The sequence below is a fragment of the Chrysochloris asiatica genome, unplaced genomic scaffold, assembly GCF_000296735.1.
Source record: "Chrysochloris asiatica unplaced genomic scaffold, ChrAsi1.0 scaffold00098, whole genome shotgun sequence".
NCBI lineage: Eukaryota > Metazoa > Chordata > Mammalia > Afrosoricida > Chrysochloridae > Chrysochloris > Chrysochloris asiatica.
The window spans coordinates 3558704-3570658 of NW_006408616.1; the positions used below are offsets into that span (position 1 = coordinate 3558704).

The 11955-nt window shown below is 37.1% G+C and overlaps 1 protein-coding gene across 4 annotated transcripts in view; it reads right to left on the minus strand.

The window, feature by feature from the left end:
* SOX5 (SRY (sex determining region Y)-box 5) overlaps positions 1–11955 on the minus strand; it is a 592387-nt gene that overhangs the window by 282702 nt on the left and 297730 nt on the right. For all 4 annotated transcript variants that reach the window (XM_006866949.1, XM_006866948.1, XM_006866950.1 and 1 more), the window contains one exon: positions 7591–7659. In XM_006866949.1, the coding sequence (XP_006867011.1) occupies positions 7591–7659 (69 nt within the window). The remainder of the gene's footprint in view (positions 1–7590; positions 7660–11955) is intronic.

Consider the following 11955-nt stretch of genomic DNA (forward strand, 5'->3'; position numbering starts at 1 on the left):
GCACATAACCACATATATATGTTGTTAGGGTTTCCAAGGAGCAACTGGTGAGTTTGAACTGCCAACCTTGTGATTCAAAACAACCTTGCCGCCAAGTGCGTAGCCTACAGTGCCACACCAGGACTCCATAAATATATGGACTTGACTGCACTTAACAAGTGTTGAGAAGGGACGGAAAGGAGGGTAGAATGAAAATAGGAATCACAGGGAAGAAGTGGAGTAACTCTTGTTGCATGAAGGAGATTGCAATCATTCAGATGAAACAAAGCATATGATTTTTTTAATGTAAAACTGATCTCTGTAAACCTTCACTCAATTCACAATAAATGGATTAAAACAAACAAACAAACAAAAAAAACAAAAAAGAAAAAGAAAAAGAATTGCATCCAGTTCACTTGCAGTCTATTTTATTTCACGTGGCAAAACATTAGCCGGAGCTCAAAGAGTTAACACATTTCTTTCTCTGGTTGAAATGCTCCCTTAATTATATGGCATTTATTACTGGCATTTCCAGTCTCCCAAAGACACAAGATTACTTCGCAATGTCTTTGTGCTCCTGGACGTACATGTGGGGTTCTTGCCGAGGGGGGTAAAATGTTTCCAACTTACCACACTTGGAGAAAGAAATCATAAATCAGCAGGTCAGTCAGGTACTATTATTTCACCTTTAACATTATTATGTTTTCAATACAATATTTCAATGGATTTCCTTCTGCATAATAATTTATCAGGAATTACCAAAACTCTAATGACCTCAGAGAACTTTGGCATCAATAAAATAAGACCTTTATCACAAATTGCTTGAGCCCATAACTGCAACTTAATCATTCAATTGTATACAAGTCAAGTTGTATTTTTAGTTTATAGCACTATGGTCCCAAGGAAAGAAAGCTCACTTTAAAACTTTAGACCATTAAGTCTTAAATGGTAGAATATCATTTTAAGTGAAACAAAAAGGAATTGGGCCTAGATTTGGAATCCTTGGAATCCAGCCATGACTTTACAAGTAACAATTTATAAGATTGGGAAAATTTTCTAACCTTACTTGGTTCAAATTTACAAATGTCAAAATGAGAGTGAGATCTAAATAAAAAGACCCCCAGTGAGATGGATTGGCAAAGTGGCAGCATCAATGGGCTCAAGCATGGCACCGATAGTGAGGTTGGCCCAGGATGGGACAGTGTTTTGTTCTGCTGTGCATAAGGTTGCTATGAGTCGGTACCGACTCGATGGCACCTAACAACAAACATTTCTTGCAGTTCTACAATCATATAAATTTTCAAAACTGAATTCATCATTTTCACTGGTTACTAAAATGTGGATTATATTCCTTTTGCTAGAAATTCTCTTGCTGGAGGCAGTCATGAAATTGCCCATCATCACAATGTAGAAATAATGAATTTATCTAATACGTCAGGGCAAAAAATTAGGAGTGTGTGCCCACTACAAGCCTGGCATGATTCCATTTAATCCTCAAAGTAACCAGATGTAAGTAAGGTATATAATTTGCATTTTACTGATGAGAATAATTAAACTCAGAAAGGTTAAGCAATTTTCCCAATATTATACAGTCAATAATGTCTGAAGATGCAAAGACTGAATTTGGGTATGCATAATTCCAAAACCACAAGGTCAGCAATTCAAACCCACCTCCATGGAAAACACTATGCAGGGTTTCTATGAGTCAAAACTGACTCAATAAGCTTTAACAACAATAGCAATTACAAATAAGCACTAAACTGTTAAACACAAGGTCAGCAGTTCAAACCCACCAATCACTCTTTGGAAACCTATGTGTAGGAACTGACTCCATGGCACAGAACAACTACAACATACCAACTTAAGACCCAAGTTCTTTACTACATACTAAAATGTACACAACCCAGCTATGAATACAGGAATAGGGAGAATCACTGGTCATCCAACCATTGTTTAACTCCAGACAGACTCAGTGACCCAAAGTTAATTCTAGTCCTTTACAGACTTATTTTATAATCAGGTACAATGACACTGGAAGTTATTATAAGCCATTTCTTTACCTCTGAGAAAGAACAATGAAAGGTCGGTGGTTCAAATCCACCAGCTGCTCCTCAGAAGTATTTTTAAACTTGTCCCTAAAAAATACCTATGTGAAATTCATACTGGAGCATGTTATTAGGTTGATCCCATTGACACGTTAGAGTCCTGGTGTGGCACTGAAGGATAATTCACAGGACCTCACGGTTAGAGGTTCAAATTCATCAGCCACTCCTCGGAGACCCTATACAGGGTTGCTATGAGTTGGAACTAACTTGTTACATGTTAACAAGAACTAAAAAAGATTAGAAATTTAAAACTAGGGCATGCTTCCTCTAACATATGCTCAAAGCTATATAAATTTTTCCTATTCAAAGCTTCAAGATTAAAGGGAACTTGGGTCTCCAGGACATTCAGTTTATTGTTATAAAGGAAGATGTCACACGTTCATTTACTTTTTAAAGGTTTGAGTAACCATGAATCAGGTCAAGATGAACTACTAGAGTAGGATAATAACTGGAAAGAAAAGTCACCTAACCATCAGTATTAAAACAGGTTAATTTAGTGCAAAAAGTAACTTAGGAAATAAAATTGTTAAAATATGGGCATTGTAGCATGCACAGTAAAAATAAACACAAACCAATTGCTGTCAAGTTGATTCTGACTCATAGTGACCTTGTAGGACAGAGCAGAATGGCCCCACAGGTTTCCAAGGCTGATAATCTTTATCGAAGCAGACTACCGTATCTTTCTTCTCCATAGTGACTAGTGAGTTTGAACTACCTACCTTTCGGTCTGCAGATGAGTATCACCAGGGATCCTGCATGCACAATAATGAAGCACTATGGGGCTTCAGAAAGTTCACAGAAAAAAATTCTGTTCTTTTTTAATTCCATAAGGAAAACAAAGTTACCCATCAAAATTGATCATCTTGGAAGATTGTTTTTTACTGAAATATTTATAAATTGCATCTTCTCTATTAATGTGCGCAAAAATAACCTACATACAGTAAATGGGAATGGAGAAATATTCTATCCTTTTAAAAAATAATAATCAGACAGAGATATTAAAGGAATCTTGATGTTGAATAGTAGAAAGAGTATATGGACACTTCGTAGTGTTTTTTAAATTGTTAACGTAGATCGAGTGCTCATTCCAAATACAATCATGCAATTTTAGGGCTAAGGTTGCTTTTTGAAGAGACAGATTAAAAAGAGTGCATAAAGAATGGATTTGAAGCAATGAAGTAAAACTACATACTTACTAATTCTTTTTGTACTTTACATTTGAATAAATAACTCTAGCATAAAACCCACCACCACTTTCTTCATCTAGGGTTTAAGAATTTCAATGTGGAAACCAAGAATCTGTACTCTTTTAAAATGTTCTGTTTCTATGTATGCTACTGCATTTGCTGCTATTGCTAAGTGTTGTCAAGTCAGTTCCGACCCACAGCAACACTGTAAAGGGTTTCTGCAGAGCAGTGGTGAGTAGGCTTCCCTTAATTGTTTGAAAAAACTCTCAATAGATTAAATAATATTGTGACATTACTATTAAATGTTTGGAAGAATACTCCAAATTAACAATTTATTCTGCCTGAAGAACTATATTTTTAGTTAATGAATATACTACAAGTTGTGCAAATAAATTCCTTTTAGATTATCTGTCTTGCTCATTACTTATTTGCTGTCTGGACATGTCCTATTCCCCTTGATTTTTATTATTTATTTATTTTTTTTTTAATAAGCACTTAGTGGTTTAGACTCTCTCAGTTTCATTTATCTGCACTAATACTTGAATGAAGACAAATACACAGATAAAATATCACAATATCGCTTAATGCTTCCCTCAAATTACTTTCAGTGAGACATTATTTCCTGTCGCGACTATTCACTTATTATGGTTGGGACTATCCCCGTCCCCCCCCCCCCCCCCCCCCCCCCACTACTCTGTGAACTAGTAGAGGTCAGCATCTTCTAAGCTATTACATTTTCACACTCAGCAAAATTTCTATTAATAGTCTGAAAACTTTAAATCTTATCATTTTTCTCCCTTAACTACTTGTGTGCACTTGGGCAAACCATAAGACTTGCCTTTAGCTTTCTGGAATATAGTTTCTATAAGTACCACACTGTTTCTAGGCAGCTAATTTTAAAATACCTTTCATAAAAACAACACACACACATACACAACCTGATTTAAGAATTAGTTTCATGCACTAGAGCAAGAAATCCATTCATTTCAATATTTTGAAATTTGACAGAGCTTCAAATATACATAGTAAACATAGTAGATTATATTAAGCAATCATTCCAAAAAAGAACACCGAAGATGTTAGCTCAGTTTAACTGGCCAGAGCACATAGATTATTGAGCTTTATAAATGTTCATATCTATAATATGACAGGTTTGACACATTCTGTAGCTCTGTTTCACAAAGTCCTTGTTCCAAAAGACTAGAGGAACCTGAGACTATGGCCCTATTCCACCCTTCAGTTCTAGAAAGGAACTCACACTCATAGTCCAATTTTTAGCCAAGTAGACATTGTTAAGTTCTGTCAGGTTGGTTCTGACTCATAACAACTCTGTATAGGGTTTCCAAGAAGTGGCTGGTGATCTTGAACCACCAACCTTGTAGTTCAAACAGACCTTGCAGTCCAGTGCATTAACCCATAGCACCACACTGGGACTCAAAGCAGTAGATGGAGGGTGGGGGGGTGGGTAACACCACTAGTAAGGTACACTCACTATGAAATGGTCAATCATTCCAAATAAAATGGTTAACATCTACCTAAGCCAAAGCTGAGAAAGGATGGCAAGGTTGGTGGAATAGAAACAGGAATTATAGGGTAGAAGCAAGATAAATGTTGTCACATGGAATTTATTGCAATCACTGAGATGAAAGAAAATGTTAAGATTTGTTGAATGCAAAATTGATGATCTTATCTGTAAGCCTTCACTCAATTAACAATATTTTTTTTTTTTTAAGTATCACAGTAAAAAAAAAAAAAAAGTATCACAGTCAACTAGAAGAAGAAAGAAGAAGAAAAAAAAAGTCATCTGATACAATTTGATGAACTTCAAAAGAGGGAACAAACCTTTACAGTGAGGATCATTCCCACCTCCTCTATCTACAGAGTAGACAGGGATGGGCAACTTGGACATTGGCTACCCAAAATGGGGGGGGGGGTAGGGTAAACAATGGCAAGAAGTGACTGGCTTACAAGCTTTCAAGAGGGAGCCTAGATCCAGAGGGTGTGGAGGAAGGCAGAATCTCCACTGAGTAGTAACCAATCTGTCTGGGCAGGGTTGATGAAAGGAGATGGAGATAGGTCTCTTGTGATACAATAGTGAATAATTGTTATCAGGACTGACTGTGAGGATTGGAAATATAAAGGTAGATGTTTTGTAGCAAAAGGAGGGGAGTGATTGACTTTGCAATTCAGGAGCATGGGTCCCTGGAACCATAAAGAGAGAAGAGCGAAGTGAGGGAACCTACCCAGAGAAACAGTGATGCCAGAGACGGAGCCAGAAACGATGACATGGAGAGGTGGGGTGGCTGGGGACTCTAGACCCAGAGAGGGAGAGGGGCTGTGTGCTGAAATAAGGGGGCAGGCTTGCAGGGTATATCCTTTGGTTGCGTGATGATGCATGGAAGGGACTGTAACCATGACAATGAAATGATACACGATAGGCTGAATGTAAAGCTAATGTTCTCCCATGTAAACTATCACATAATTCACAATAAAACATTAAAAAAAAAAAGAGTATCACAGGTATTACAAAATAAAGTTAGTCTACTGGTACTCCAACAATTTCAAAGGGCCATGTTGATCATTATCGATTTATATTTCATTTACAATAAAAATTTGTTAATCCTAGTGAGTTTTTCAATAACAAAACATTTAAAAAACAGACAATGTGGCACCATCAGCAAACCAATGTTGCTGCTGTCATTGTGTGCTATCAAGTAGGCTCCAACGCACAGCGACATGTACAGGGTTTCCAAGAGCAGCTGCTGGGTTTGAACTGCCTACCTTATGGTTAGCAGTCTACTGCTTATTCAGTACAGTGCTTATTCTACAGCACCACACAAGCACTTGAGCAGACAGTCAACTGAAATACAAGAATAAAAATAAATAGATAACCGCCACAACTCAGACTCATGGAGACTGCATGTGGGTCACAGTAGAATCATGATTCATAGGATTTTCAGTGGAGCGGTAGGATAAACATTGGACTGCTAATCACAAAGTCGACAATTCAAACCCTCTAGCCACTCTGTGGGAGAAAGATGAGGCTTTCTGTTTCAGTATAAAGATCTACATCCACAGAAACCTTATACACGGTCGCTACGATTTGGAGTCAACTAGATCACAGCGTATTTAATCTTCTAAAAAATATGGCACCATGCTTTCCTTGAGGTACCTCAGATTGAATTCAGACTTCCTAGATTTTGGTTGGACCATCAAGGGATTCTAGAATAAAAAAGAATTAAGTGCTAACTGGGCCAGATGATTTGGGGTAAAGAAATTAAGTGTACATCATTCAATTAGACAAAATCAAAGAAATTTTGATAGCAAAAGTTAACTTCTATTTAATATACAAATGAAATAATTTGGGTCTGTTTGTATTCTTATTAAGCATGTTGGATTCTCAAGATATAACCTCAAGAGAATGATGATTTTGCTTTTTCTCCCCAAATTGACTAACGATCACTTTGAGGTGAATGATGATATTGACTGGGCCAAATACAGATCTCCATGAATTAGATTTTTTGTTTAGCTAGTGCTAGCAAATATATATTTTGTATTTATGATGGGTTTTGGCACTATGCTAAAGCTTCCATACATGGTTTCATTAAATTCTCATAAATCTCTATGAAGCAGGTGATTGTATTGTCTCCATGTTCAGAAAGGAACCTACGAATATTACCAAGTTCATGCTGCTGGTAAGTGGCAGAGACTGGACATCCCTAACAATTTACTTTTTAATTGTTTACAGATACAGCTCCTTCCTTCCTTATCTGATTCTCATCATCATTTGAATATTTTATATAAGAAAAATATGAAGATGATAGAACCTACAGACACATACGGATTCTATAATCAAGACCAAAGTTGAAATTTGCCTTAATGCCAAATCATTCTCCTCCTTGACTTCCACCTTTATCTCACATGGTCCCTGAGAATAACAGTAAGAAAGTTCTCCCTGCCATTGGCTCTCAAATTCAAAATCTAGGGTACCTCTCTATTTGGTTCCTTGTACCTACCCATTGAGAACAATTCCAGATACATTTTATACATTAAAATATTAGGGAGGAGGGACAACCACTATACAATAATTTATTCTTGGTCTAGAATGACAAGTATTGTCAATTTACAGGTCCCTAATACAGTAGATTATGTAACAGAAAGCCACAGTTGCAAGATTTGCATGGCACAGAGGACAATATACTGTGGATTAGGATGAGAGTAATTTATATTCTGAAGGCTATTTCAAAGTTAAGTTATATAAGATGAGAAACAAAATATATTTTTAAATTAGAAGTATATATGAAATTATGATTTCTGACCTGGATCTGTTGCTGAAGTAAATTGATTTTGTGTTGTTGCTGCAGAAGCTGCTGCTGTTGTCTTGCAATCTGTGGAGAAATTGCACATGAAAAATTTAAAAGTGTATTGTAGTCCTGGAGGGACTGTTCTGTTTCTCAAAGTTTGATTTGACACTGATTAAGATGATGAAAATTGATGTGGTTGTGCCTCTAGATTATCAGCAATTCATCCCTATGGTGATCCAACAAGATGTTTAATCTTTGAGAACAGTTATGTTTCTTTTGGCCTAAATAAACGAAGCTTAAGACACTGCAAAATAATCTTACTATGAAATGTTAGGATTTTAAAATCCCTCTTCCTGATGCTACTTTAAAAAGACACTCACTGCCTCGGACTCTTCTAGGCCTTTACTACTAAAGAAAGAGTACTGAATTACTAGTGAGGGAAGGTTGTGCCCAAGCAGTTCAGTGTAGTACAAAGTATTGGAAGATATTGTGTATTCCTTAAATAAAACAAAACAAAACCAGTTGTCATCACTTCACTCATAGTAATCCCATGTGTCAGAGTAGAACTGTATTCCATAGGGTTTTCAAACTAATTTTCAAAAGGAGATAGCTAGGTCATTCTTCTGACATGATTTGAACGAACCCACACCTCCAACCTTTCATTTCGAAGCAGAGCCTGCTAATTGTTTGCAGCATCTGAGGACTCTGCTGTAGCCTTTAGTGAGGATTTTTATTTTTCCTGATAGTCATGATACTCTCATTTCTTCTACCCACAAATTCCTAAACTGCCCTCCTCCATGCAATCCATCATCATTTCTTCACCAAAGTGACCCTTAATTGAGTCAACAACCACTTCCATTTCTCTAATTCTGCAATCCTTCTTTCTTTCTTTCAAGTCTGCATTTTTTAACCTCTCATCAGTATTCAATACTCAAGTGCTTTCCTTTGCTACTGAGTTACTTTCTTCCCTTGGCTTTTATGACAACATACTTTTCTGGTCTTCTCCTACCTTTAAAGTTGTTCCTTTAAATTGTCATCATTAAATGTTGCAGTTCCATGAAGTTCAATTTTAGATTCTCTTTTCTCTATGTACCTACTTTCATATGTATGCCAACGATTTGTAAATTTGTTTTTTTAGCCTCACCCTTTGTTTTAAGCTTCAGATGATTTATCCAACTGTGTATTTGAAGGTACTTCAAATTCAACAAGTTCAAAACTAAACTCAATACTTAAGTCTTCCATATGGGCATTTTAAGTGTTTTCTAGCCCAGGAAATAGCACAATGATTCTCCTGCTATTTGCTTTCATAGCATCTACTTTTACTTAGTGCTATATTACATACTATGGTTTTTTTATTTATTTTTGACTGTTTGACTTTTTTATTACCATCTCTCTGTCACCTAGGTAGAAGCTTATAAAGACAATAAGGGTAGGGACCATGCACATTTTGCTCACCATTTGCGCACAGCCTGGTACATAAAGGAGTACTGAATAAATATTTAATGAAGAATGTATGAATGAATAGATGAGAAGAAAACTTTAAACATATGAAATAGGGTAAGAAACCTAATGAGAATTCAACTTCTAAACTCATCAAGATATTTATCACTCTCATAAAAGTGCTCTAGTTCTAATTCTCATCATGTTTAATCACTATGATTTTCACTGCAAAAATACATCCCTTAACCTTTGTATCTAGTTAAAAAGTTCAGAAAATAATGTATATATGTAAAATTCAGTATCATGAACAAAAGCTAAGAACCCATGATGCAAGTGGGTCTGTACATAGTGGTATGTTTTACTTCCTTTATAGACATAGGTAAAAATTGTGATTATTTTAATGATTTGATTTGATTTTAGGAATATACTAAGAAAAAAAATGCCCTTAAGTCTGGCTGCTTCTACACAACTATCAATATTTCTAGTGATATTTAAATTCTCTTAGCACTACCTTGAGACTATATAAAGGATTTACACTTTACACCCTTTCACACTTTCTCCTTTTCCAAGCCACTGTCATCTCCTGCCTGGATTGGCATAATAGCCTAGTTTCTCTTTCTACTTCCACTCTTGTTCCTTACAGCAGATTAGAAACCAACACCTAGAGAGATTTATATATATATACATATATAAGTTGTGCTGTATTACTTACCTTTTCAAAACTTTTGTCTCACTCAGAGTAAAAACAAGGGTCCATAGAATGCCTCTCATCTCTTTCTTCTCTTCTCCTTAACTCTCTAGTCATAATCTACTCTCCTAACTGCCTGTTGAACACACCATCCAAAGATACTCTTACCCCTGGGTCTCTGTAGTTGCTTTTCTTAGTTACATTGCTCACTCAATCAATTCTTACAAGTTGCTGGCAGTAAAAAGATACTATCCAGTCAAAGAGGGCTTCTCTAAGCATACATTTTAAAACAAATTATCTTAACCTGGCACCCTCCCCAACTCAGTGCTTTGTTTTTCAACATAACATTTATCACCTACTGTACCTTGTTTGTTTATTTATTGTCTATCTGCCCCCAACTAAAATGAGAGATGTTTATCTGTTTTATTCTCTGCAGTATCCCCAACAATTAGAACACAGTCTGATTCAGTAAATATTTGTTGAATAGATGAATGTGGAATTGAGTTCAGAGTCAGTGGAAAAGCTCATCAATAAACAGGTGCACTCGAGTATTAGAGCTCACAGAGAGGGAGCACCCCACACTGATTGAGGGTACTGGGAGAGAACGTTCATCCAAGAAGATGAACCTGATCAGGGTCTTAAGGACTAAGTATTAAATGTCCTTCAGAGACTTCCCTATATCCTGATGAAAAGATAAGTGACCACATGAGTGATGACTAAATACGCCTGTAGATGCCACTGTTCAATTCCTTGGCTTTAGCAACACTGTAAGGAGACTTTGTGGTGCAAACAGGGAAGTGTTCAGCTACTACTCAAAAATGTGGCGCTGTGGGTAAATGCACCAGACTGCAAAGCCGTTTGAACTGCAAGGTCGACAGTTCAAGTTCACCCACCAGTTGCTCCTCGGAAACCCTATACAGGGTCGCTATGGGTCGGAACGGACTCGACGGCACTTCACAACAACAAAGGAGCTCTGTAGGAGAAAGACCTGACAATTTCTTCCACATGATTATAGCCAAAAACACCCTGTGGGGCAGTTCTACTCTGTCATATTTGGTTACTATGAGTTGAAAATGACTCCAAAGAACCTTTCAACAAAAACATAGCCCAGTAGTCTATCTATGATAGAGAAAGTATGGGGGAGAAGTGACTCTAGAAACCTGACCTGCTGATCTCACCAGGGATCATTTCTTAGGCTGTGTGGTATCATTGCCTGGCATCTCTCCAACACAGGAAAGAATCTCTGGAAGGCAGTATGGGTCTCTAAAGTTCCAAGGAGAATGCCAGAGCTCTTGAGAAAGTAAAACAAAAAATTCTAGAATCCTCTGATGATATCCAAGGAGAGATTAGAATGTGATAAAGGAGCTCTGGTAGCATAGTGGTTACGAATCGGGCTGCGAACCTTAAGGTCAGTGGTTTGAAACTACCAGCTGCTCCGCGGGAAAAAGATGAAGCTTTCTACTCCCGTAAAGATTTACACCCTCGGAAACTCTGTACAGGGTGGCTATGGGTCGGAACCGACTCGACGGCACTTCACAACAACAACAAGAGGAAGAAAAGAGCCTTGCTTTTTTTATATACAGATTGTTTAGATTTTTTTTTTAGTGCAAGTCTGCCCTCAGACCTATAGAGATTCTCTGCAAAAAAACCCCAAAAAGCTTTATATATATATATATAGGTGTGTGTGTGTGATTTTTTTTTATGCATGTGAAAGTTGCACAGTGAACAATTAATTGTACAACAATTAATGCATTTGAGTTATGGTGTTGGAGAAGTATATTAGAGGTATACTGGATTGCCAAAAGAACAAACAAATCTTTCTAGGAAGAAGTACAATCAGAGTGCTCCTTAGAAGCTAAGGTGGACAGACTTTATCTCTCATACTTTGGACATATAATCAGAGGGAACCAGTCCCTGAAAAAGGACATCATGTTTGGTAAAGTGGAGGATCAGAGATAAAGAGGAAGACCCCCAGTAAGATGGATTGACACAGTGGCAGCTACAATGGGCTCAAGCATAGATGCAAAGTGTAGAAGCAATTGCGAGAATGGTGTAGGATCGAGCACTTGACAGCAATATATATGCCCATGTATATATGCACATATATATGGAGTTCTGGTGTGGTGTTGTAGGATAAGCACTGGACTGCTATTCCCAAGTTTGCAAATCCATCAGTCTGCTACTTGGACACCCTATACAGGGTCACTATGAGTCAGAACTGACTCGGGGACACTAAAGACATATGGAGTCCT